The 25,336-nt window shown below is 52.1% G+C and overlaps 1 protein-coding gene across 1 annotated transcript in view; it reads right to left on the bottom strand.

Annotated features, from left to right (window-relative positions):
• Nucleotides 1-25,336, bottom strand: part of FCGBP (Fc gamma binding protein) — a 65,331-nt gene that overhangs the window by 29,774 nt on the left and 10,221 nt on the right. Inside the window, exons 3-12 of the mRNA XM_073015737.1 lie at nt 24,746-25,316; nt 21,887-22,491; nt 20,391-20,958; nt 12,501-13,093; nt 9,090-9,681; nt 8,773-8,972; nt 6,751-6,892; nt 3,006-3,343; nt 1,179-1,752; nt 173-789 (exon numbers count right to left, since the gene is read on the bottom strand). Coding sequence (XP_072871838.1) covers nt 173-789; nt 1,179-1,752; nt 3,006-3,343; nt 6,751-6,892; nt 8,773-8,972; nt 9,090-9,681; nt 12,501-13,093; nt 20,391-20,958; nt 21,887-22,491; nt 24,746-25,316 — 4,800 coding nt within the window. The remainder of the gene's footprint in view (nt 1-172; nt 790-1,178; nt 1,753-3,005; nt 3,344-6,750; nt 6,893-8,772; nt 8,973-9,089; nt 9,682-12,500; nt 13,094-20,390; nt 20,959-21,886; nt 22,492-24,745; nt 25,317-25,336) is intronic.

The following is a 25,336-nucleotide window of genomic DNA, read 5'->3' as shown; positions in this document are numbered from 1 at the left end:
GAGAGGAAGCAGCTGCGATGCCAAGCCATCAGGCTACCAGACCTATCCTCTGACCCTTCCATCATGCCCCAGCTAAGCTGTGAAAGGTGCCCAGGGGAATGGTGAAGCCCTTACCATCTCAGGCAACCCCAGAGCTGGCACCCGCTCCTGTGTGGCCCACAGCCCTCCTCACCTGTAGCTGCCGGGGCCAGCGGGCACTCAGTGTCAGGCTATGGTTGTAGATTTGCAGGGTGACACTGCGGGTGTAGCTGACAGCCTGGCTGCCCCGGTGCTCATTGGCTACAGTAACAGTGAAGTTCGCAGCCCCGGAGGGTGGTCCGTGGCAGGGTGCACTCAGCAGGTACTCGCAGTTGCCTTGGAAGTCGAATCGGTGCCCATCCAGAGTGACGTAATGGGGGTCACCCCAGGCCTGGCACTCAGCTGTGCTGACGGGCTGGCAGCCGTGCTGGCCGGATGGCAGGAGGCCACACACTTCACCCAGCCCACAGCTGGCAGGTGTGCAGACCAGCGAGCCACCCCCAGGCCCGCAGCGGCACCTGTGGGAGCAGGTGCCATCAGCCCAAAACTCACTGCCCGCCTCGTGGTAGGTGCCGTTGGCCCAGCAGCCGCAGCCGTTGTTTAGGGGAACACAGCGGTCAACACTTAGCACGAAACCTGCGTCGCACTGGCAGCCCTCCACACAGGGACCCTCGCATACGGCTGGGGTCGCAGGGGGCGCAGGGGACGGACAGCTGGCCGGGCAGGGTGGGCCGCAGACCTCATAGTGGCTGTTTTCTGGGCAGGTGATCTCTGTAGGCAGATGAAGGAGCAGGAAGGAGAGAAACAGAGAGAAGGGTGTTAGGGTGGGGTCACAGGACAGGATGGAAGGAGACAGAAGGCGACAATTGGGAGCAGACACCGAAAGGGGGAGACAGAGGACAAGACACAGAGAGACAGAGAACACAGAGAAACAAATGGGAGAAAGCAAGAGACCAGGAGACCCAAGAAGAAACTGAGGGAGAGAGAATGAGAAACAAACAGAGACAAGCAAAGCGAGGCACAGAGACGAGCACCAAGAGACAGAGAGACAAACAGAGAGAAAAGCAAACAAAGAGACCCAGGAGGACCAGAGTGAAACCAAACTAGCCCCGAAGAGACGGGAACCTGACCCCAACCCTGTCTGCTACCCCGACACTCACCACAGCCGACCTGTGGCCGCCAGTCTTCGATGACAACCCCAGCGGCCTGGCATGCGGCCACGTAGGAAGCCAGCGCCTTGCAAAGAATGTCGTGGCCCCCACCACCCATGCAGACGTCCAGAACACAGCCCTTGAAGAAGCTCTCAGGTGGCACATGAGCGTGGCAGGTGGCGAAGGGGCCCCCTGCACCAGGGACCAGGGGTCCGCAAAAGCCAGGGCCCTCGTACTGTTCCAACTTGTCCTCAGGGCACGTTGGGCAGGACCCCGGACATACGTCCCAACACAGTGGGTCCCAGCCTGGGACTCGCCAGCTGCCGCCCCAGATGGGTATGGAGGGAGCCAGGGTGCCATTAGGGAAGGCCTGGTCATTGCTGGGGTTGCGGTCCATGTTACCACAGAGCCCGCACACTGCGCCATGATAGCTGCTGGGCAGCGTCACATCTACCCGCCAATTCCAGTCATAGCTGACTTGCAGTCCAAAGTCAGCCACCAGCAGTGCCTTGGATGCACCGTGGGTCACTGAAATCCGCCCGTTGGCCTCGGAGACAGGCAACGCTGTCAGCACACCGTTCACCTTGGGGAAGGAGGAAGAAGTCAAACGGGTCACTGGAGGTGTTACGGCCCCAGCTCTGGCCCTCTGCCTCCCTGTTTCTCACCCTACCGGGGGCTGGGAGAGGCCAAGGCCTTCCTCTGATAGTTGGATCGTCATCGGACACAGTGTGGACATTTGTTCTGGCCCAGGTCTTGGGGAATGAAATCTCACTTTACTCTTTCTAATCTTCTCCCTTGATCTCTATCTCCCTCCCCTGTCTCTGTCTCTGTGTCTCTCTGTGTCTCTCTCCCTCTGTCTTCACCTAAGTCTCTATCACTTGGTCATCTCTCTCTCTCTGTCTCTCTCCCTCCTCGTCCCTTCCTGCTTCCCTCCCTCATTCTCTGTGTGTCTCTTCCACTCACTCACCATCATTCATTCACCGCCTACTCTGTTCCATCCCTCTGTCTGTCTGTGAGCTACCATTAAGCTCTATCTCCATTTCCCTGGGCAGAAAGGACAGCCCATCTCTCTACCCTGACCTCGATATATATATATATATATATATTGGAGATGGATATTCGCTCTGTTGTCCAGGCTGAAGTACAGTGTCAAAATCTTGGCTCTTGCAACCTCCGCCTCCAGGGTTCAAATGATTCTCCTGCCTCGGCCTCCAGAGTAGCTGGGATTACAGTAGCGCCACTACACCCAGCTAATTTTTATATTTTTAGTAGAGATGAGGGTTTCACCATATTGGCCAGGCTGGTCTTGAACTACTGACCTCAGGTGATCGACCCGCCTTGGTCTCCCAGAGTGCTGGGATTACAGGTGTGAGCCCCCGTGCCCATCCCAATCTCCCTATATTTCTCTCCATGTCCTGGTCTCTGGGCCTCTCACTTGTTCCTTCACAGACACTCAAACGAGTGTTCACCTGGACTAGACTCTGACCTCAGCATGTGACATGCACCACCTTGCTGTGGGACAGGCCCTGATATGATGCCCACTTCACAGATGAGGAAACTGAGGCCTACCAAGTGAACTGCCCAGCATCACCTAGCTCATAAGGAGGAGAGGCTGGATTCAAACCCAGGTCTGTAAAAAAGGGAAATGCTGAGGTCCTAGGTTAAAGCCCTTAGAAAAGGGCTAGGCTTGTCTAATTCCCAGGAAGAGGGTGATATTTTTGCTGGAATTATTCTTTTTGCTGACAGTTTGTTTCAGGCCCAGGTGAAGACAAGGAGCCTTGAGCTGCTAACTGTGGTCGTCAGGATCCCTCCTGTCCTCCCGGGGACCTCACATACCCGGACTTTGCCGATCTCGCCCTTGTGGATGGAGATGTTGGTGCCCAGGGCAGCCACAGTGACGACTCTCACGTAGGACACAGCAGGGTTGCCCCGGTTCTCGTTCTTGGTGGTGACGGTGAAGGGCGTCAGGCCCTGGGTGTTGACCCCCGGGCAGCCAGTTGTTGCCAGCACATAGTTACAGGTGCCCTGGAAGTCAAACGCCCGGCCGTCGAAGGAGTGGTAGTGTGGGTCGCCCCACAGCCAGCACGTAGCCTCATAGTTGGGCACGCACACGCCCTGGCCACCCTGCTCCTTGCACGTCTCCTGTGGCCGGCATGTCACACCGTCGCACGGGTCTGGGGACAGAAGAGGGAGGACCTTGAGAGGCTGCCCATTGTAAAGGATGGCCGCTCCCTCCACATCTACCCCAGTCTGTGCCAGGTATCTGAGGGTTACCGCAGGCAAGACCAGATTCCAGAGTCCTCATGTCTAGGACCCAGGTCCTATAGTTTGCGTTTGTATTTTGTTTTGTTTTGTTGGTTTTTTGAGATGGAGTCTTTCTCTGTCACCCAGGCTGGAGAGTAATGGTGCAATCTCGGCTCACTGCAACCTCTGTCTCCCGGGCTCAAGTGATTCTCCTGACTCTGCCTCCTGAGTAGCTGGGATTACAGGTGCCCGCCACCATGCTTGGCTGATTTTTGTATTTTTAGTAGAGACAGAGTTTCACCATGTTGTCCAGGCTGGTCTCAAGCTCCTGACATCAAGTGATCAGCCAACCCTGGCCTCCCAGAGTGCTGGGATTACAGGCATGAGCCACCATGCCCAGCCTGCTGTTTTCAAGACCAGCCCCTGGGAGTCCCGCACGTCTGACACTGAGGCCCCATGGTGGACTGTGTCTAAGTCTTGGATGTCAAAGATCCCATACCTGAGACCCGGGTTCCAGAGGTCCCTGACAGCAAAGACTCAGGCCCTAGAGTCCCCCTACCTCTAAGACTGAGGCCCTGTCATTTGCTGTGTGAGACTGAGGTCTTGGAGTCCATGCACCTAAGACCAAGACTCTAGGTCTGTGTTTACGATGCAGTTTCCATGGTGTCCTTGCTTGAGATTTCAGCCTGTTCTTGTATTTTAAGTTTTATAGGAACCTCACCCTCTTCACTTACATAGTCTACGGCTGCTTTCACGCCACCATGGCAGAGTGAATAGCTGTGATCGAGAAGGCATAGCCTGCAAGCTTAAACATTTACCATCTAGCCCTTTAGAGAAAAGGTGCACTTGACCCAAGTTGAGATCTGTGCCCCAGGGGTCCTTGTGTCTGCGATGCCTGCCCCGAGAGCATTCATGTCTGAGATCCCAGCCCAGGGGTTCTCTCTGTTCAAGGCCTGGGCCCCAGGCCAGGTGTGGTGGCTCAGGCCTGTAATCCCAGCACTTTAAGAGGCCGAGATGGGAGGATCGCTTGAGCCCTGGAGTTTGAGAACAGCCTGGACAACATAGCAAAACCCCGTTTCTACAGAACAATTAATAAATTAGGCTGGCATGGTGGTGTGTGCCTGTAGTCCCCCGCTACTCAGGAGGCTGAGGCAGGAGGATTGTTTGAGCCCAGGAAATCGAGGCGCAGTAACCTACACTACACTCCAGTTTGGGTGACAGAGTAAGACCTTATCTCAGAAAAAAAAAAAAAAAGAAAAAAAGATCTAGGCCTCAGGGTCCCACATGCCTGAGACCTCAGCCCTCTGGACGTCTCCACATTTGATAGCAATTGGTCTCCAATTTCTCCAGGTCCTGGAGGCCTCTGTGCCCTAGACTGGGGCCCTGGGTGATCTTCTGGCAAGAGCTCAGTGCCAGGGGTCTCAGCATGATTTGAAACGTTTGAGGCCCTAACTAGCTAAGTCTCATGGCCTGGGCCTCCCTCAGTGCAAAACTCCATCCCGGAGGGTTGCTATATTCAAGCCAGTAGCCTTGAGGGTGTCTCACTGCTGAGGCCCTGTCCTGGAGGGCTTCTGTGTCCAAGACCCTGTTCCTACAGTTACTACATCTGAGACCCAGCTTGTGGAACCCCTGTGTGGGAGAGGCCAGTCTTCAAATGTTTCCTTCCTCCTGTGCCTGTTACCAATGTACCGCCTCTCAGCTTCAGATACACCCGCGGAGTTAAGCTTTGTCAACAGAGGGCGCTGGAGAGTCACTGCAGCAGGGAGGGGCTCCTGGTCTGGCTTCCAGCTGGTTTGGCCCTTCCAGCTCTGGCCAGGGTGTGTGGCCACAGTCAGTGAGTGCCACGGGTCCCAGCTGGCTTCCCAGTGAGGGGTTTCCTTCTTGCCAACTCCAGCCTGCAGAAACCTCTGTGCCACCCAGTGGGCTACAGCTGCAGTACGATTGGACTCAGCCTTGGGGCTGATTCTCCCCTCCTTGAAGAAGAGGGGCCAATTTCTCCCTTCCATGAGGCCTCTACCTTAGCCCTAGAAGTGGGGGCTACTTCCTCTGTCTGCTTTGGTGGTATTCTTTAGTGTTCTCTTTACCGTTTCTTATTTCTATTTATTTGTTTGTTTGTTTGTTTGTAAAGAGACAAGGTCTTGCTGCCTTGCCCAGGATGGAGGGCAGTGGTACAATCATAGCTCACTGCAGCCTCGAACTCCTGGGCTCAAGTGATCCTCCCAACTCAGCCTCCTGAATAGCTGGGACCACAGGCGTATATCACCACGCCTGGCTACGTTTAAATTTTTTGTGGAGACGGGTGTCTCGCTATGTTGCCCAGGCTGGTCTTGAACTCCTGGCCTAAAGCAATCCTCCCAAAGTGCTGGGTGTGTCAGCCACCGCACCAGGCCCTCTTTACCCGTTAATAGTTAATCTCCTATTAATAAGTAAATGATTCTTTAATTGAACTTCCCTCATTCAAATGGCTGGGTGCTTTCTGTCTCTCCACTGGATGCTGAGCGATATACCCCCCGTTCCTGGGAGTCCCATTGTCCTGCCCATCACCCTGAGAGTCTTAGCCTACCCCTTGGTGCTGGAGCTCCTATTCTCTTATCCATGCGGGGAGGAGGGTTCTCTGCTCTTCACCCTAAGAAATGAGCCCTGGGGGTGGCTCTGTGTCCCAGATTTAGTCTGGGGGGTTCCCACATCGGAGACTATACCCCTAGAAATCCTGATCTCCCACTTGAGAGGGGTCCCCATAGCCAAAGTCCTGCCTTGGTGGGGTCTCTGTGCCTGAGACTCAGAACTCTGCTCTCTGTCCCTGTCCCTGGGATCTCAGTCTCTCCCCTGCCCTTTGGTGCCAGTGTCTGAAGCCCCAAGCCTAATCCCACATACCAGTAGTTAGCTCACCATGGCCCCCTAGGCTGCTGCTCTTGTATTCTAAAGTCTTATAGCAGCCTCACCTCTTCGCTTATAGAGTCTACAGCTGCTTTCATGCCACGGTGGCAGAGTGAGCAGTTGGAACGAGACCATACAGCCTGCAAGCTGAAACATTTACCATGTAGCCCGTATCAGCAAAGGCGCGCCTGTCCCTGCCTTATACCGAGGGTCTCTGACATCAACCCTGAGAAACCTCTGAGGGTCCCCACAGCCTGGATTTTCCCTAAGGGTCCCTGACTCCCACAGTAGGTGGCCCTGGCCCTGTGAAACCCAGCCCAGGGGTCTCCAGGTCTGCGACCTCCATCATTAGTCCTGTGCACCTCCCGCCATGGACACCGCAGTCACATCACCCTCGGCCCCAGAGTCCCTGTACTCCATCCATAGTCACATCAGCCCCAGTCCCAGCCCAGCCCAGCACCTTTGGTGATGCATCTCAGGACGCCTCCGGAGGGCTGGCACACCTGCCCTGGCTGGCAGCTGTGTTCCTGGCACAACACGCCTTTACCCGCATGGCACGTACACTGCTGCCGACAGTCGTCAATGAGGACTGTCTGCTCCGGCTGTGGGGAGAGAGGGCACGGCCATCAGACACCACGGGTGGGAGCCGACTCTCACATCTCTGGCATTCTGGGCACAGAGGGGTTTGCAGACATCACAGACAAGGGACATCTCTCAGCAGGATGGTCCCCTATCTGTGAAGCTGAGGCACAGCATGGGTTTGGGGCCGTCATTCATTTGTACATTTGTTCATTCACTTTTATTCATTTACTCATTCATTCCAAAGTATCTGCTAATGTCTGCTGTAGGAGAAACGGTGTGACATAGTAACTAAGGGCAGATCGCCTGGGCTTGAAGCCCGTTTCTGCTATTTCCAAACTGTGTGACTTTGAGCAAGTTACTTCACCTCTTTATGGCACAGTTTCCTGATTTGCAAATTGCAGATAATAGTAGCACCTGCCTATGGAATTATAACCGAGTTAATAACACATGTAAAGTGCAGATGAAAGGAAAAAGGTTTCCCTTAAAACATTCAGATAGGAGAGATAAATGGGGTAGACATGAAACAAGATTGGGAGGATGTGGTTTATTTTTTAAACTAAGTGATGGGTAAGTACATGGACAGACATTCCACTGTTCTCTTACTTTTTGCATGTTTGAAAATTTTCAGAATAAAAAATTTTTAGATATGTAATGTGTATGTAAAATATGCACACATAGCACTTAAAACGTGACCAGATACATAGTAAGCACTATCTACATATTTTCTGTTATTATTACTACTACTCATGTGAAGAGAACAACAGAGAGAGGGTCCCACCCCTCAGGCAGCTCACACTCCTGCAAGGGAGATGGACATTAGACAAATACATGCTCCAGTCAAAGAAAAAGGACCAACAGGGAGAGAGTGGGAGAGGGAAACAGAGGGTGTTAGCAGCTGGTATAACAGATGAAAATCTGGTCTTTGTGGTCGGAAAGGCTCCCTTCGTCCAGACCTGGAAGGCAAAGCCACAACTTCACCTGGGGAGTCAGGGAAGGGTTTAAAGTTTCGGAGCCTATGGTCATATTTAGGAAGATCTTTACCATTGCCAAGTGGAGGGTGGATCAGAGGGAGCAAAGGTAGGAGCTGGAGGGACCCAGGTGGGAGAGGACCAGCTGGACCACAGGAGGGCCATGGGGACGGGGAAAGGAGTGGGTACAAGAGACATTCAAGAGGCTGAGTAAACTAGCTGCAGCGGCTCACACCTGTAATCCCTGCAGTTTGGGAGGCCAAGGCAGGAGGATCACTTGAAGTCAGGAGTTCGAGACCAGCCTGGCCAACATGGCAAAATCCCATCTCTACCAAATTAACTGTGTATGGTGGCCCATGCCTGTAGTCCCAGCTTCTCGGGAGGCTGAGGCAGGAGAATTACTTGAACCTGGGAGGCTGAGGTTGCAGTGAGCTTGAACCCAGGAGGTGGAGGTTGCACTCCAGCCTGGATGACAGAGTAAGACTCAGTCTCAAAAAAAAAAAAAAAAACAAAAAACAGAGAGAGAGAGAGGCTGAGTCACCCAGGTATGGTGGCTCATGCCATTAATCCCAATACTTGGGGAGGGCAAGGCGGAAGTATGGCTTGAGGCCTGGAGTTCAAGACCAGCCTGAGCAACACAGTGAGACGCCCCCATGTCTATGTCTCCACAAGAAAATTAACTCGCTGGGCTTGGTGGTACACACCTGTAGTCCCAAATACTTGGGAGGTGAGGTGAAGGATTACTTGAGCCAAGGAACTCGGGGCTGCAGTGAGCTATGATCGTACCACTGCACTCCAGCCTGGGTGACAGAGTAAGACCCTGACTCTAAAAGAAATAAATAAGAGACCAAGTACACCAAGTAGGCTGTGGGGCTGATGAGGAGTGGGAGGGGTGAGGCCCCATATTCTGTCCCAGATGACTAGGTTCCTACCTCATAGTAGACACCATTGTGGTAGCAGCCGCATTGCTGGATGGGCACGCAGGCTTCACCGTTGTAGAGGAAGCCGGCGTCACACTGGCAGCCTTCAGCACACCCATCTGGGCACTGCAGAGGGGCACTGAGAGCCGCGCAGCCCAGGGAGCAGGTGTCCGCGCAGAGCTCGTAGTGGCTGTTCGCTGGGCACTTTATGGCTGCAAGGAGGGGGTGCCCATCAGAGCCCTGGGGAGGGAAGGGCTGCAAGGCCCAGGGTCTACCCTTCTGTGCTTCAACCTCTCCCCTCCATGCCCCTCGGGCTCTCCCTCACTCACGACAGAAAGTTTCCGTCCTCCAGGGCTTCACGTGGCCTCCAGCAGCCTGGCAAGCACTCACATAGGCATGGATGTTGCTGCAGAGAATGCTCAGGTTCCCACCACCCAGGCAGAGATCAAAGACGCAATCTTGCAAGGGACCCTGGGGATCTACTAGCTTGTGGCAGGAGGCCAGCGGCCCTGTGGCGCTGGAGAGGAGCCCACAGAACTCCTCCTTCTGATACTTCTTCTCCTGCTCAGGAGGACACTTGCTGATGTCACAGCCCTCGCTCCCTGGCGGGCAGGTGGGTGGCGGTAGGCAGGGAGAGCCGGGCACCGCCTCCTCCCAGGAGTTGCCGAAGTCATTGGCGTTGCCTGCCTGTGAGCCGTTGGGCTTCTGGAAGTCATCCTTGGGGTCGCCGTTGTAGTTCCCACACAGGCCGCACATCAGCTGGTAGTAGTTTCCGGGGATGGTGACCCGCACATAGTACACAAGGTCGTAGGCCACACGCAGGCCGAAGTCGGTCTCAATCACAACGTCTGAACCATGCTGGGAGGCTCGGATCTGGCCGTTGGCCAGCACCACGGGCAGCTTCATGTCCACACCGTTCACCTGGGAGGCGAGAGAGGCAGGCCACGCTTCAGAAAGTAAACTTTGAGTGGAGGTCGGACCCTAGTTCAAGCCCATGCCTGATGCTGAAGATCTGTGTGTCCTCACCTCTTAGGTCCTCACTTTTTGTATCTCTAAAACTGTAGAATAATAGGGCCTCATAGTGGATTGAATGGTGGTCCATAAAATGCTTATTCACCCCGAACCCCATAATGGGAGCCTACTTGGAATAAAGTTCTTTGCAGATGGATTCAGGGAAATAATGTCAACATGAGATTATCCTGAATTAAGCTGGGCCCTAAATCCAATGACAGGTGTCCTTATAAGAGCCAGAAAGAAAAAGACACAGAGACACACAGAAAGGGCCACATGAAGATGAAGGCACAGATTAGAATGGTGTGGTCACAAGCCCAGAGAACCTGGAGCCTCCAGAGCTGGAAAGGGAAAGCAAGATCCCCCAACCAGTGCCTTTGGAGGCGGTGCAGCTCTGCCGACACCCTGATGTTGAACTTCTGGCATCCAGGACTGTGGGAAAGTACATTTCTATTGTTTTAAGCCACCAAGCTTGTGGTAATTTGTTATGGCACCACGGGAAATGAACACAGGTCTCAATGAAGTAACGAGCCTCCAGCTATCCTTTATGTACCACTTGATGCAGGCATTAATAAGCAATGATCGCCCCCAGAGCCACTTGCCCAAGTTCAAACAGTTTCCCCCTTACCCTCTTTGTGACCTTGGGCAAGTGAGTCACCTCTCCCTGTTTCTGTTTCCTCATCTCTCAGGTGGGAATAAGGTGTTTGCCCCATGGAACTGTTGTCAGGATCAAATAAATTAATGTCTGTAAAGTGCTGAGAAACAGGCTGGCATAGCATGCATGCTTCAGGAGCATCTGCCGTTACTAGTAGCTATGAATGGAGGTTTTTCTTCTGAAGAGTAAATGGGCACCACAGGTTTATGCTTTAAAGCATCAGCAGGTGGAAAGTTAGGCTAAATTCTCGGGGAAATGAACTCAAACCTATGAGCTGAGGACCAGTGGTTTCAGTTTAAGGTTACTAGGCACCAACAAAGCCTCGTAAATCCACCCCTGGATGGGGCACAATGGCTCGTGTCTATAGTCCTAGCACTTTGAGAGGTCAAGGTGGCAAGATCACTTGAGCCCAGGAGTTCAAGGTCAGCCTGAGTAACATATGGAGATCCTGTCTCTACAAAATAAAAAACAAACAAAAAAAAATTGGTCAGGAGCAGTGGTTCACAGCTGTAATTCCAGTACTTTGGGAGGCCAAGGTGGGAGGGTCTTCTGAGCCCAGGAGTTCGAGACCAGCCTGGGCAACACAGCAAGACCTCTCTCTATACAAAAAAAATTTGGCCGGGCATGGTGGCTCACGCCTGTACTGCCAGCATTTTGGGAGGCCAAGGTGGGTTGATCCCAAGGTCAGGAGATTGAGACCATCCTGGGCAACATGGTAAAACCCCCCGTCTCTACTGAAAATACAAAAAAGTAGCTGGGCGTGGTGGCGGGCACTTGTAGCTGAGACAGGAGAATCACTTGAACCCAGGAGGAAGAGGTTGCAGTGAGTCAAGATTGAGTCACTGCACTCTAGCCTGGGTGACAAAGTGAGTTTCTGTCTCAAAAAAAAAAAAAAAAAAAAGTCACGGTTGTCCAGTTCACCAGATTAAGTCAGCAATTTATCAGCACCTTCGCCAATACTGCTACTAGAAAAACAGCTGCATGTCTGTGTTTCAGTGGGATATCAGGGGAAACCCCTCCACTGTAACTGAGATGTCAGTCTCCATAGGAGACCAGATCTTCTTCGTAAGAAAAGCTCTGCAGAGCAGCACAGGGTTCAAGCTCCACCTTTGCTGGGGGACTATGGCCAGTGATGGGCCACCCCACTCTGAAAAATAAAGCACGTCATAGTGCCTGCAGCTCCTGGCGCACACATACAGACACCATGGACATGAAGTGCCTGGCGGCCAAAAGGTCTGCAGTCAGCTGTATAGAAACTATAGCTGCTCTTGTTGTTGTTGTTAAGGGGGTGATAGTGTCACCCACAGATTGTCCTCTGTCCATGAAGCTTCTCAAGCCTTGGACTTTCTCAACCTCTGATGGCACCACGTCCTGCCAATGAGTGGCAGAATAGGGAGGTGAGTAGGACAGAATCCAGGATTGAGGTGGGGAGAGGATGGAGTGGCAGGGAGGAGAGGGCGGGAGAGATTTGGAGTGAAAAGTCCATGCGGCCAGGTGCAGTGGTTCACCCCTGTAATCCCAGCACTTTGGGAGGCTGAGGCAGGCGGATCACAAGGTCAGACATTCGAGACCAGCCTGGACAACATGACGAAATCCTGTCTCTACTAAATACAAAAATTAGCCAGTCGTAGTGGTGGGCACCTGTAATCCCAGCTACTTGGGAGGCTGAGGCAGGAGAATTGATTGAACCCAGGAGGCGGAGGTTGTAATAAGCCCAGATTGCACCATTGCATTGTAGCCTGGGTGACAGAGCGATACTCCATCTCAAAAAAAAAAAAAAGAAAGAAAGAAAGAAAGAAGGAAAGAAAGAAAAAGAAAAAAAGAAAAGTCAATGCATGGAGGTGAAGAGAGGGTGGAGACTGAGGGACGGAGATTGGGAAGCAGCTCCCAAGTCCCTGAGGACACCTCCCTCATTGGCTTCCCACTCTGGGTTCTGATTGGCAGCTTCTGTCCTCAGGGACCCCAGGCCTCGCACATGCACTCTCATCTCTGTGCCCCCAACTTCTGGGCTGAGCACTGCCTGTGCCCCACCCACCCACAGGCCCCTCACCCCCTGCTCCCCATCTGCTCTCACCGTGACCTTCCACTGTCTCTGCTCCAGCCGCAGGGTGAAGTTTCCCACCTGGACCGTGATCACCCTGGTCACACTGACTCGCCCATTACCCCAGGCCACGTTCTCCTGCAGGACGGCAAACTGATGCAGGCCAGGCCGGGTGCCGCAGGTCTGAGCCAGCACATACACGCAGGTGCCCATGAAGTCGAAGCGGCGGCCATCGAAGGTGGTGTAGTGGGGGTCTCCCGACGCCTGGCAGGTGGCAGAGCCCACGGCCACACAGCCCAAGGTGCCACCAGATGGCTGGCAGGCCTCGTGCGGGCCGCAGCTGGAGGGCTCACAGGATACAAGGCCGCCCTCCTGGCAGTGGCAAAGGGAATCACACCCGGGGCCAGGGTAGAAGGTCTGGCCTGGTGGGTAGTAGGTGCCCTGGTGTACGCAGCCACAGGAGGCCAGAGGCAGGCAGGACTCACCACTGAGCGCAAAGCCCTCATCGCACACGCAGCCCTCATGGCATTCTGAGCCACAGCCTCCGCGCACTGGGAGGTCTCCACAGGACAGCGGGCAGCCGTAGGAACACGCCTCATAGTGGCTGTTGGGTGGACAGCTCAGTGCTGCAGGGAGAGGAGACATCAAGATCAAGAATTCCTGCTCCCAGGGAGCAGGACTCGATACCCCCCAGCCCCCAATACATTCATATGCACACACACACTCAAACACACTTACACACAAGCGGTCCCCCAACACATTCGTATGCACACACAGATGCTCAAACACACTCACACACAAGTGGTCCCATTGCAGGGAGCTTGGGGAACACATTACATCGCAGTTAATCTGATCCTAATAATTAAGATTCTTTCCCAATTTAACTGTAGTTTGGAGTTGTCTATTATGGTTTTTTCTTTTGAGAAATGGGTCACTCTGTTACTCAGGCTGGATGGAGCTCGGTGGTGCTTGCTATCACAGCTCACTGCAGCTTTGACCTCCTGGGCTCAAGCAATCCTCACACTTCAGCCTCCTGGGTAGCCGGAACTATAGACGTGCACCACCATGCCTGGCTAACTTTTTAAATTTTGTGTAGAGATGGGGTCTTGCTATGTTGCCTAGGCTGGCCTCAAACTGCTGGACTCAAGCAGTCCCCCTGCGTCAGCCTCTCGAAGTGCTGGGATTACAGGAATGAGCCACCACACCCGGCCTTCTATTATGTCTTTAATGACCTTATTCAAGTTGGATACGTGGTGTTGATATGTGGTATATATTTTAAACATGCATATGCATATGTTTGTGTGTGTGTGTATAATCTATGCCGTGTATTTGTGAATGCCATACTTTTAGCTTCTTCCTTCTATAGCAGTAATTAAATTAAATATTTAGCCAGTGTTATTAAAAAAAAACAAAAACAAAAACAAAACACCTCCCTTCTCCCCTCCCCAAACTTGAGTCACTCCAGTCACTCCAGTCTATAAAAAGCAAATCTAAGTGGCTAAAACTAAACCACATTAAATCTCTATCTGTGCTGTCTAATACAGTAGCCACTAGCTACTTGGGACCATTTAGATGTAAATTAATTAAAATGTAACAAAATTGAAGCTTTAGCCCTTCAGTCACAACATCCTCACTGCAAGCGCTCAGCAGCCACATGTGACCTGTGCCAACCTGGTATGTATTTGAACAGCTCAAATATGGAGCTGTCATCATTGAAGTTCTGCTGGGTGGTGCTGTTCTGAAGCTACCATCCAGCTTACAGGAGAATCATGGGGACATAGGGACAAGTTCAATAACACTCCAGAATAGCAACTAGCCAGATCCCGAAAGTAGAAAATTCTGCAGGATAAATGACCTATCTTTCCCAATAATGAAATGACATAAACAAAAGGAAGAGCTGGATGGAGGGACAGACACGTGATAAGGCAAGAGAGTGAATTAGAATTAGAGTGTAGAGGCCGGGCGCGGTAGCTCACACGTGTAATCACGGCACTTTGGGAAGCCGAGGCAGGAGGATCACTTGAAGTCAGGAGTTTGAAACCAGCCTAGCCAACATGGTAAAACCCATTTCTACCAAAAATACAAAAATTAGCTGGGCATGGTGGCGCACATCTGTAATCCCAGCTACGTGGGAGGTTGAGGTGGGAGAATCACTTGAACCCGGGAGGCGGAGGTTGCAGTGAGCTGAGATCGCACCACTGCACTCCAGATTGGGCGACAGAGCGAGACTCCGTCTCAAAAAAAAAAAAAAAAAAAAGAAAGAAAAAGAAAAGAAACAGAATTAAAGTGTAGAGTCCAGGTGGCAGGTTTATGGGTCTTCACTGTAAAATCCTTTCAACTTTTTTGTATATTTGACAATTTTCATAATACTATGTTGGGAGGAACAAAGGAAGGAAATTCTGACAGAGTAAAAGCAACAAGGTAGATCAATCCAATGCAGTATGTGTATTTGGTTTGGTTCTAGAGCCAAACAAAATAGAAAAAAACCTTTTTTTCTTTTTTAGACAATTGGGAAAATTTGAACCCAGATTGGGCTTTACATGATGTTAGCGAATTGATATTATTTTTGTTACTGGTAATTAATTATCACATGCCCTCATATCTCTTTCTTCCTTTTTTTTTTTTTTTTTTTTTTTAGAGACAGGGTCTCATTGGAGTGCAGTGGCACAGTCTCGGCTCACTGCCGCCTCCACCTCCTGGGCTGAAGATATTCTCCCACCTTAGCCTCCTGAGTAGCTGAAATGATAGGCACCAGTCACCACGCCCAGCTTATTCTTTATTTTTATTTTTGTAGAGACAGGGTTTTGTTATGTTGCCCAGGCTGGCCTTGAACTCCTGGCCTCCAGCGATCCTTCCACCTAGGCCTCCCAAAGCGCTGGGATTACAGGCATGAAAAGGGAAGTCCTGTTCCTTAAAAGTCCATTTTTGTTGCTGAATACAGATGCTTACTGAAGTAGTTAGAGGAGAACTCATCTGCCTAGAATTTGATCTAAAATATTCTATAAAAAAAAAAGAGGGGGTGGAGTGAGATGTAGAGGAACTAAGAATGGCAAAATACCAATAATTGTTGAAGCTGGGTCAGGCCTCCATCTGCATGTCTAAGCCCTCATGATCCAGTCTTCTAGAACTTCCAAGGGGTACAAGGACAAGAGGAATTTTGAGGAAACAAGAGATTCTCAATTTTCACAGAAGCCACAGAGTCTAATAATTAACAGCACAAAATCAGGAGCCAGCCTGTTCAAATCACCCCACCAGCTGTGTGACCTCAGGCTAGTTCCTTGACATCTCTGTGGTTCTCTTTCTTCATCTTGTAAAGTAGGAATAAGAGCAATTCCACCTCAGGGGGTGGTTGTGAGGATTCAATGAGAAACCCTTAGAACAGGAGCTGCCCAGTGGGATGCGTGTCACACAACTGCCAGCTGGAATTATACGTGTCCTCCCTAAAAGGAGAGCCCAAGAATGCTCTGTTAGAGGAGCATTCCCGCTTCCCATTGTCCACCTGTCCCCTTCACAAGCGTGCTTTCTCCACTTTACAGAAGAGAACGGTGCAGTCCCCAACCCATCCTGAACCTTTTTTTTTTTTTTTTTTTTTTGAGACAGAGTCTCGATCTATGGGCCAGGCTGGAATGCAGTGGTGCGATCTCGGCTCACTGCAATCTCTGCCTCCCAGGTTTAAGCAAAGATTGTCCTGCCTCAACCTCCTGAGTAGCTGGGATTACAGGCGCTCACCACCATGCCCAGCTAATTTTTGTATTTTTTGTAGAGACAGGGTTTTGCTAATTTTGCCATATTGGCCAGGCTGGTCTTGAACTCCTCACCTCAAGTGATCTGCCCGCCTCGGCCTCCCAAAGTGCTGGGATTACAGGTGTGAGCCACGGTACCCGACCCCATCCTGAATCTTAACACATGGCACACTGCCCTGGGGTGTGAAACCTCTGAGGACATAAACAGACAATTTCAAATATTGCTATCACTGTGAACACAACGAATGCTCACTCATTATTGAGTAATAGATCAAAAAGAGGGCCTAATAGAATTGGCGGCTCACAGATAATAAAAAATAAATTTTGTGCTGTCTCACTGTGTGCCTTCCCTATGACTCAGGAGGGGTTCAGAGCACGGAGTGATGTTACTCTACCTGCACTCCGTCCATTCCCACCCACTTATCCATATCACGTAAGCCAGGAGCTGTGGCTCAAGTCTGTAATCTCAGCACTTTGGGAGGCCAAGGCGGGAGGATGGCTTGAGCCCAGGAGTTTGAGACCAGCCTAGACAACATAGCGAGATCTTGTGTCTACAAAAAAATAAAAAAATAGCCAGGCATGGTAGTGTGCACCTGTAGTCCCAGCTACTCAGGAGGCTGACACAGGAGGACCACTCGAGCCCAGAGATTGAGGCTACAGTGAGCTGTGATCATGCCACTGGACTCCAGCCTCGGTGACAGGATAATATCTTATCTCAAAAATAAATAAATATCATATATACAAAAATAAAAGGTAGGATTAGAATTGATGCTGAACCCTGTCTCATTCTAATAATATATGTGAAATACTGGGTGGGGGTAAGCTCCATTCATCTCACCGAACGATGCCATTACAATGGCCATTACAATTTACTTCTGTTTAATATTTTTATCAATTGTGCACAAACAATGCTTGCAATGATATCTTACTCCATTAAAAAAACCACTTAGAGTCTTATAGTCTCAGGAATTTCTAAAACTTCTGATATCTTTTATAAGAAGGCTGTTTTGTCCCGGGGGGTTTCACACCCCAGGGCAACACGCCACATGTTAAGATTTGGGATGGGTGGAGACTGCACTGCTTATTTTATCTTATTTTTAATTTAATTTAATTTTATTTTATTTTTTGAGACAGAGTCTTGCTGTGTTGCCCAGGCTGGAGTGCAGTGGCGTGATCTTGGCTCACTGCAACCTCCGCTTCCCTGGTTCAAGCGATTCTTCTGCCTAAGTCTCCCGAGTAGCTGGGATTACAGGCAACCACCATCACACCCTGCTAATTTTTAGTATTTTTAGTAGAGACGGGGTTTCACCATGTTGGCCAGGCTGGTCTCGAACTCCTGGCCTCAGATGATCCAGCCACCTCAGCCTCCCAGACTGCTGGGATTACAGGCGTGAGCCACAGCACCCAGCTCGCACTGTTTTTCAGAAACAGGCTCTTGCTATGCTGCCCAGGCTGGTCTCTAACTCCAGGCCTCTAGGGATCCTCCCACCTCAGCATCCTGAGTAGCTAGGATGATAAAAATTCTGAAATCTTAGTCATATATGTGTACACTTGTGGCAGAGAAGTGTGATGGGGATCGTGACACAGGCTTCCAAGGGTCACGTCTTGACTCTGGGCATGACCATGGTGCTTGCTTTGGCCAATGGGACTTTGGCAACCATGATACCAAGTAGAGCCTTGGAAAGTGCTTGCACACTGGGGCTTGTGCTCTTGTTGCTTTAGGACTCTTGAGGGCACCTTGGGAAGAAGCCTGGGCTCACCTGCTAGAAGATGAGACCAGGCCGGGCGCGGTGGCTCAAGCCTGTAATCCCAGCACTTTGGGAGGCCGAGACGGGCGGATCACGAGGTCAGGAGATCGAGACCATCCTGGCTAACACAGTGAAACCCCGTCTCTACTAAAAAGTACAAAAAACTAGCCGGGCGAGGTGGCGGGCGCCTGTAGTCCCAGCTACTCTGGAGGCTGAGGCAGGAGAATGGCGTAAACCCGGGAGGAGGAGCTTGCGGTGAGCAGAGATCCGGCCACTGCACTCCAGCCTGGGTGACAGAGCCAGACTCCGTCTCAAAAAAAAAAAAAAAAAAAAAAAAAAAAGAAGATGAGACCAAGTTGAGCAGAGACAAGAAGTCCCAGCTGAGTGCCCTCCAAACCAACCAGCTTGACAACTGCTAATGTGTAAAATCACCCTCGATTACCCAGCCTCGGCTGAGCCTCTAACAGCCTGCAGAGATCAACCAAGCTGGCCCAGGCTGGGAGAACAGCTCAGCAGCCCCCAGAATCATGAGAAAGAATAAATACTTGGCCAGTCGTGGTGACTCATGCCTGTAATGTATAACTATGAGGACTATGTAATGTATGAGGACTATGTATCTGGTGAATACATTTAAAAGAGGAGCATAAGTCAAGTAATAGTTTCATTTTGAAATATCAGTATTATGTTGATAATTGTGGAAACTAAACGATGGATATATTCGGGCTCACTATCCTAGTTTACTTCGGGTATGTTTAAATTTTTCCCTAATAAAAAGGCTCTTAAGGCTGGGCGCAGTGGCTCACGCCTGTAATTCTAGCACTTTGGGAGACCGAGTTGAGTGGATCACTTGAGGTCAGGAGTTCAAAACCAGCCTGGCCAACATGGTGAAACCCCGTCTCTACTAAAAATACAAAAAAATTAGCCAAGCGTGGTGGCGGGCATCTGTAGTCCCAGCGGAGGTTGCAGTGAGCTGAGTTCGCGCCACTGCACTCTAGCCTGAATGACAGAGTGAGACTCCATCTCAAAAAAAAAGTTCTTAAAAGTCAAAAGTTACCATTTGTTGGAAATTTTACATTTTATAATTATTTCAGGTGAAAAACTAGACATGTATGCTTCCATTAATTCCAAAATTCAAAAACTTTAGAAGTCAGAATAGTGGTTACCTCTTGGGGTTGGGAACCTGGATTTTTTTTTCTTGAATTTGGGACTGTTCACACAGATTTGTTATCTTGATGAAAACTGATCAAGCTGTTAGCTTATGATATGTATGTATTTTAAAATATCTGTATTATATTTCAATAATGAATTTTAGAAATTAAAAATCAGATGAGAGGAAACTGGTACGATGGCTCACACCTGTAATCCCAGTATTTTGAGAGGTCGAGGCAGGAGGATTGCTTGAGACCAAGAGCTCGAGATCAGCCTGGGCAAAAAATCAAAACCCCGCCTCTATAAAAAATATTTTAAAAATTAGCTGGGGTGGTACATGCCTGCTGTTTCAGTTACTCAGGAGGCTGAGGCAGGAGAATCACTTGAGCCCAGGAATTCCAGACTGCAGTAAGCTATGATTGCACTACTGCACTCCAGCCTAGGCAACAGAGCAAGACTCCATCTTAAAAAAAAAAAAAAAAAAATGTCAGGTGAGAGGATACATGGCTTTTCAAACTTCTTTCATAGGCAAGCAAAGGCACTGGAAAACCATTCATGCACCCACCTGTGAAACAAGGCTCTCAAACTGACTGTTCAACGGGTCAGGCAGATGTAAATAAGTGAGGTAGGATAGATGGGGACCAAAAAGAACCAGATAGGGGATGAGACTCGTAATGACAATACCGTTGCTCATATCTCAATGACAGCTGTTATGCGGGAATCAGACCCTGGGCCACCAGGTGTACTCAGTCATTTTACAAATACCAACTGCTACCGGGCACGGTGGCTCACGCCTGTAATCCCAGCACTTCGGGAGGTTGAGGTGGGCGGACCACAAGGTCAGGAGATCGAGACCATCCTGGCCAACATGGTGAAACCCCATCTCTACTAAAAATACAAAACTTAGCTGGGCGTGGTGGCACGTGCCTGTAATCCCAGCTACTCTGGAGGCTGAGACAGGAGAATAGCTTAAACCAGGGAGTCAGAGGTTGCAGTGAGCCGAGATCACGCCACTGCACTCCAGCCTGATGACAGAGCGAGACTCCATCTAAAAAAAAAACTAATAGCAATCGCATGCCCACCATCTGTGACTTTCTAGCTAGCATGATCCCAGGTGTGTAACTGAACCTTTCTGAACCTCAATTTCTTCGTCTGTTAAATGGGTACAACCACAATCCCTACCTCAGAGGGCTATTACAAGGATTAAATGAATTAATGATATTTATACATTAATGACTACATATATAAGGCTGAGTCCCTCAGTTGCCACTTCCGGTACTCACGGCAAAGTTTTTCACTCCTCCAGGGGTGCACTGTGGCTCCAGTGGCCTGGCATGCAGCAGCATAGGTGGCCAATGCGTCACATAGTGGCCCAGACTGGCCTGGCAGCAGGCAGCGGTCATACACACAGTCGCGCACGGCACCCTGGGGGTCCAGCTTGCTGTGGCACTCTCGGAAGGGCCCCTGGGGGTCCGCAAGGATTCCACACTCATTCTTGCTCTGCAGCTGCTGGGCCACCAGGGAGTCCAGCTTGGGACAATCACCCGGTTCAGTTGCTCCACAGCCGGACCTCGTCTCTTCTTGCCAGCTGTTCCCAAAAGCCAGTGCATTGGCAGCTTGACCCCCACCCCGCAGAGCCAGGTCGTCAGCTGGGTCCCCGTTGAAGTTCCCACAGAGTCCACACAGGGCCTCAGCATAGCTGCTGGGCACCTTGGCAGTCACTCGTGCATCCCAGTTGTAGGTGACAGTCAGACCAAAGTCCGTGCGCACGACGGCGTCCCTGCCCTGGCGGAACACCTGCACCTGCCCATCTGCTGCTTGGAAGGGCAGGTACTGAAGGACGTCATCCACCTGGGTGGAGATGCAAGAGGGCCACCTGGTCAGGGTATTCACGGCTCTGTGACCCAACCTTCAGCTCACTCACCTCCAGCTACCCTGACCTTGCTATTCTCTTGGACATACTATGCTCAGTCCCACCTCAAGGCCTTTGCACTTGCTGTTCCCTCTGCCTGGCTCACCATTCACCCCTCTTCATTCCTAAAGCACCAGCTTAAATTTAAATCCCTCACCCATGGCCTTCAAAACGTACATGACCTGTCTATCTCCCCATTACCTCCCTTACCTCACCTCTTCTCACTGTCCCTCTCACTCAGGCTGCTGCGACCATACTAGCTTCCTTTTTTTTTTTTTTTGACAAGGTCTCACTCTGTTACCCAGGCTGGAGTGCAATGGTGCAATCTTGGCTCACTGCAACCTCCTGGGTTCAAGTGATTCTCCCTCAGTCTCCCTAGTAGCTGGGATTACAGGTGTGAACCACTGCGTCTGGCTAATTTTTTTTTTTTTTTTTTTGTATTTTTAGTAGAGAGAGGGTTTCACCATGTTGGTCAGGCTGGTCTCAAACCTCAGATGATCCACCCTCCTTGGCCTCCCAAAGTGCTGGGATTACAGGCGTGAGCCACCGTGCCCGGTCACTAGCTTCCTTTTAAAAATAGAGACGGGGGTCTCACTCTGTCACCCAGGCCAGAGTGCAATGGCGCGATCATTGCTCACTTCCTAGCACTTCCGGAAGCTGAGGCAGGGAGTGTCACTTGAGCCCAGGAGTTGGAGACCAGCCTGGGCAACTTAGTGAGACTCCATTCTCCACAAAAAGGAAAAAGGAAAATGAAAAAAAATAAGATATTCTAACAGGCCTCCCCCACCCCCAGACCCACCCAGAGCTCCAAGTCTTCAGAGGGTATTTCCTGCCCGGCCACCCAGCCCTGGGCGCTGCGTCGCTCACCAGCACTTGCCCCGGGTACTCCCGGCGCACCACCACCTTCACCCCGCGGGCCTCCACCCGCACGGCGCGCGTGTAGCTCACAGTCTGGCTTCCCCGATGCTCATTTTCCACCAGCACCCGGAAGGCGGGCAGCGCTGCGTTCTGGCCGCATGTGCCCACCAGCAGGTACGTGCAGGTGCCCATGAAGTCGAAGCGCCGGCCGTCGAAGCTCACATAGTGTGGGTCCCCGGACCCCTGACAGGTCCCGAAGCGATTGGGGTAGCAGCCCAGGAGGCCGTTCTGGTCGCTGCAGATCTCACCCGCCGGGCAGCCCTGTGTGTCGCGGCAGGTCACCTGATGGGTGGCGCCGTTGCAGGTGCAGCGCCTTCGGCACGACTCGTCCGCCCACACCTCCTGGCCTGGAGCGAGCTGGAGACCCTGGAAGGTGCAGCCGCACGACGAGGCCGGCACGCAGGCGCCGCCGCTGGCCACGAAGCCCGGGAGGCACACGCAGCCCTCTACGCAGGGGCGCCCGGAGCAGTTGGACGGGGCCGCAGCCTCGTTGCAGGAGGCCGGGCAGGCAGGGCTGCAGAGCTCATAGCGGCTGTTGGCAGGGCAGGACAGGGCTGCGGGGAGATCAGAGAGGGTGGATCAGGCCCGCGCAGCAGGGGCCGTCGAAGGGCGCCCTGTCGGGGACAGCGCCCAGGAATTCCCTCCCCAAACCCTGCTCTTCTCTCAGAGCTCGCCATCTCAGATAATAGCACTGCCATCCTTCTGGGTGCTCCTGCGCCACACCCTAGCGATGCAGTTAATCTCCACCCCGCCAACCCCCTAACGCTTACTGGACAACCCATCTGTCAGCAAGTCCTGTGAGCTCCATATTCAAAATCTACCCAGACTGGCCAGGAGTGGTGGCGCACGCCTGTAATCCGAGCTACTCGGGAGGCTGAGGCAGGATAATCGCTTGAACCAGGAAAGCGGAGGTTGCAGTGAGCCAAGACCATACCATTGCACTCCAGCCTGGGCGCAGAGCAAGACTTTGTCTCAAAAAAAAAAAAAAAAATTCCACCCAGTTACAGAATCTGCCTCTGGTCCTATCCACCGCAGCAGCCTCCTGCCTGGGCTCCCTCCTGCCCCGCCAGCCTGTTCCTCACACCAGCCGGAGGGAGCTGGGAACGTCTGGGTCAGATCAGGTCCCTCCCTGTCTCAGAGCACTCCCGTGGCTTCCTCTCACTCAGGGTAAACGCCAGAGTCCTTCCCATGCCCCAGGAGGACCTGTGCCATCTGCTCCTCTCACCTCTCGGCCCTCACCTCCTCTCCCTTTCCCTCGGGCTCACTCTGCCCCAGCCCCAGCTGCCTTCTCCTCCCGGGTCCTCATGCTTCCACCTCAGGGCCTTTGCACTGCCTGTGCCCTCTGCCTTCCCTTTCCACAGAAAGCCACTGGGGCCCAGGTGGCCTGGGTTCAAATCCCAGATCTCTCCTTCTCAGCCACTGACTCCAATCTCCCTGTGCCTCAGTTTCCCCATCAGTAAGATGGGATAATGTAGTCTGGACCTCACACAGTTGTTGTGGGGATTAAATGAGTTGATCTATGGGGAAACGTTCTGTGGACATCACTGTTAGGACTTAGCTGACTCCATTGCCTGACCATGGTCTCAGCTCCAATGTTACCTGTCCAGAAACGCCTTCCCTGGTCACCCTCTTCACCAGCCTCACAGTCACTGTCATTGCATGAACTTGTTTCTTTGGTTCTCTGAAGATACTTCCTAGTTTATCCCCTCCCTCTAAGAGATAAGTTCTACAGGAGTGGGGACCTGATCTGTCTGAATCACTGTTGAGTCCCCAGCACCAAGGACAGGGCCTGGTGCACAGCAGGTGCTCAGGAAATACTGCAGAAATGAATGGGAGAATAAATGAACTCTCTGGTTCCCATTTTGTGCCAGGCGTGGAGTTGGGTGGGGGTGGTGCTTACTGGGCAGTGGGGACACAGACAGCACTAGCCAAGACAAACACCTCGTGGCCTCTATGTCTCCCCTGTACTTACTCCCCTCTCTCTGGGTCTGGGTCTGGATGCCTCTTCCTCCCTCCCACCTGTCCTTTCTGCCTCTGGGACATGTCTCTGGGAGCTTCACTCACAAGGGCAGGAACAGATCTATGCTGGTCCTCACTGTGTCTTCGATATCATCAGCATGCACAGGGGGGCAGGCAGGGGTTCAAGGAATGCTTGTGGAATGAATGAGTGAATGATAAAGCAGATGGACACCCGGCTAAAGAGCCTGAGCCTCATCTAGAGGGCAATGGGAGTCATGGGAGGACTATAGGCAAAGGAAGAGACATCACATGTCTGTGCCGGGATTCTGCAGACACGAATTCCTGTCCTGCCAAGCCTTTGAGCATGCTGTTCTCTGGGCCTGCAACTCACTTCCTCCTCTTTCTCTTGGCAACTTTCTTATGGGTTTCAAATTGTGCATCCCTTTCTCTAGAAAACCCTCCCTGACCACCCCTGCTCCCCAGGCTGGGCCGGGAACCTCCTCTGGTTTCCCACAGCCCCCACTGACTTCCTCCATCCTGGCCCTGACCCCTCTGCCTGTGTCCCCCCAGTCCCAGCCCTGACTCATCCGCCTGTCTCTCTCTCATCCTGGCCCCAACCCCTCCGAGTGGGCCTCCCCATCCTGCCTGGACCCCTCCACACTGTGAATGTCTAGTGAAACATCTCCTCCAATCTTAGGCTCATTGTGGCTGGCTGTCTTGGCCATCACTAGGCCTCTGGCATTGCCCAGCACCAGGCTGAACCACAATAACTTCTCAGATATTGAGCAGATGCTAGGGATCTCCTGCCCCTCACTGTATGCTCCCAGCTCTCCCCAGGGCATCACTTACGGCAGTTGGCTGGAGGTCTCCAGTTCCCAACTGAGATGCCAAGCTCCAGACAGGCCTGGGCATAGGCGCTGAGGCCACGGCACAGGCTGAGCCGCTCCCCACCGACCACACACAGGTCATATACACACTGCTCCAGGAAGGATCTGGGGTCCAGGGTGCCATGGCAGACAGCGAAGGGGCCATCAAGCTTGGTCAGCATGCCACAGAGTCTGTCGCCCTCATAGTGTTGGGCCTGGCCTGGGGTGCAGGTGGGACAGTTGTTCTGGCAGCCATCCTCACACAGGTAGTCCCCATCATCCAGCTTCCAGCTACTTGCGAACTCCACAGCGTCAGGAGCCAGATCCCCGTCAGGCAGGAGGAAGTCGTCTGCTGGGTCACCATTATAGTTGCCACACAGCCCGCACACCTGGTCTTGGAAGCGCGCAGGCAGGCTGAGTGCCAGCTGGCAGTCCCAGTCATAAGTGACCACCAGCCCAAAGACCAGCTCCACCACGGCCCGTGGTCCACTCTGGTACACACGCAGGCGACCCTCGCTCAGGGAGACTGGCAGGCGCGAGCGCTGTTTGTCAACCTGCAGAGTGGGTGAGGAGG

This window comes from Chlorocebus sabaeus, chromosome 6, assembly GCF_047675955.1.
Source record: "Chlorocebus sabaeus isolate Y175 chromosome 6, mChlSab1.0.hap1, whole genome shotgun sequence".
Classification (NCBI taxonomy): domain Eukaryota; kingdom Metazoa; phylum Chordata; class Mammalia; order Primates; family Cercopithecidae; genus Chlorocebus; species Chlorocebus sabaeus.
Note: the sequence above shows the minus strand (reverse complement) of the source record. Positions and strands in the feature narration are given on the sequence as shown.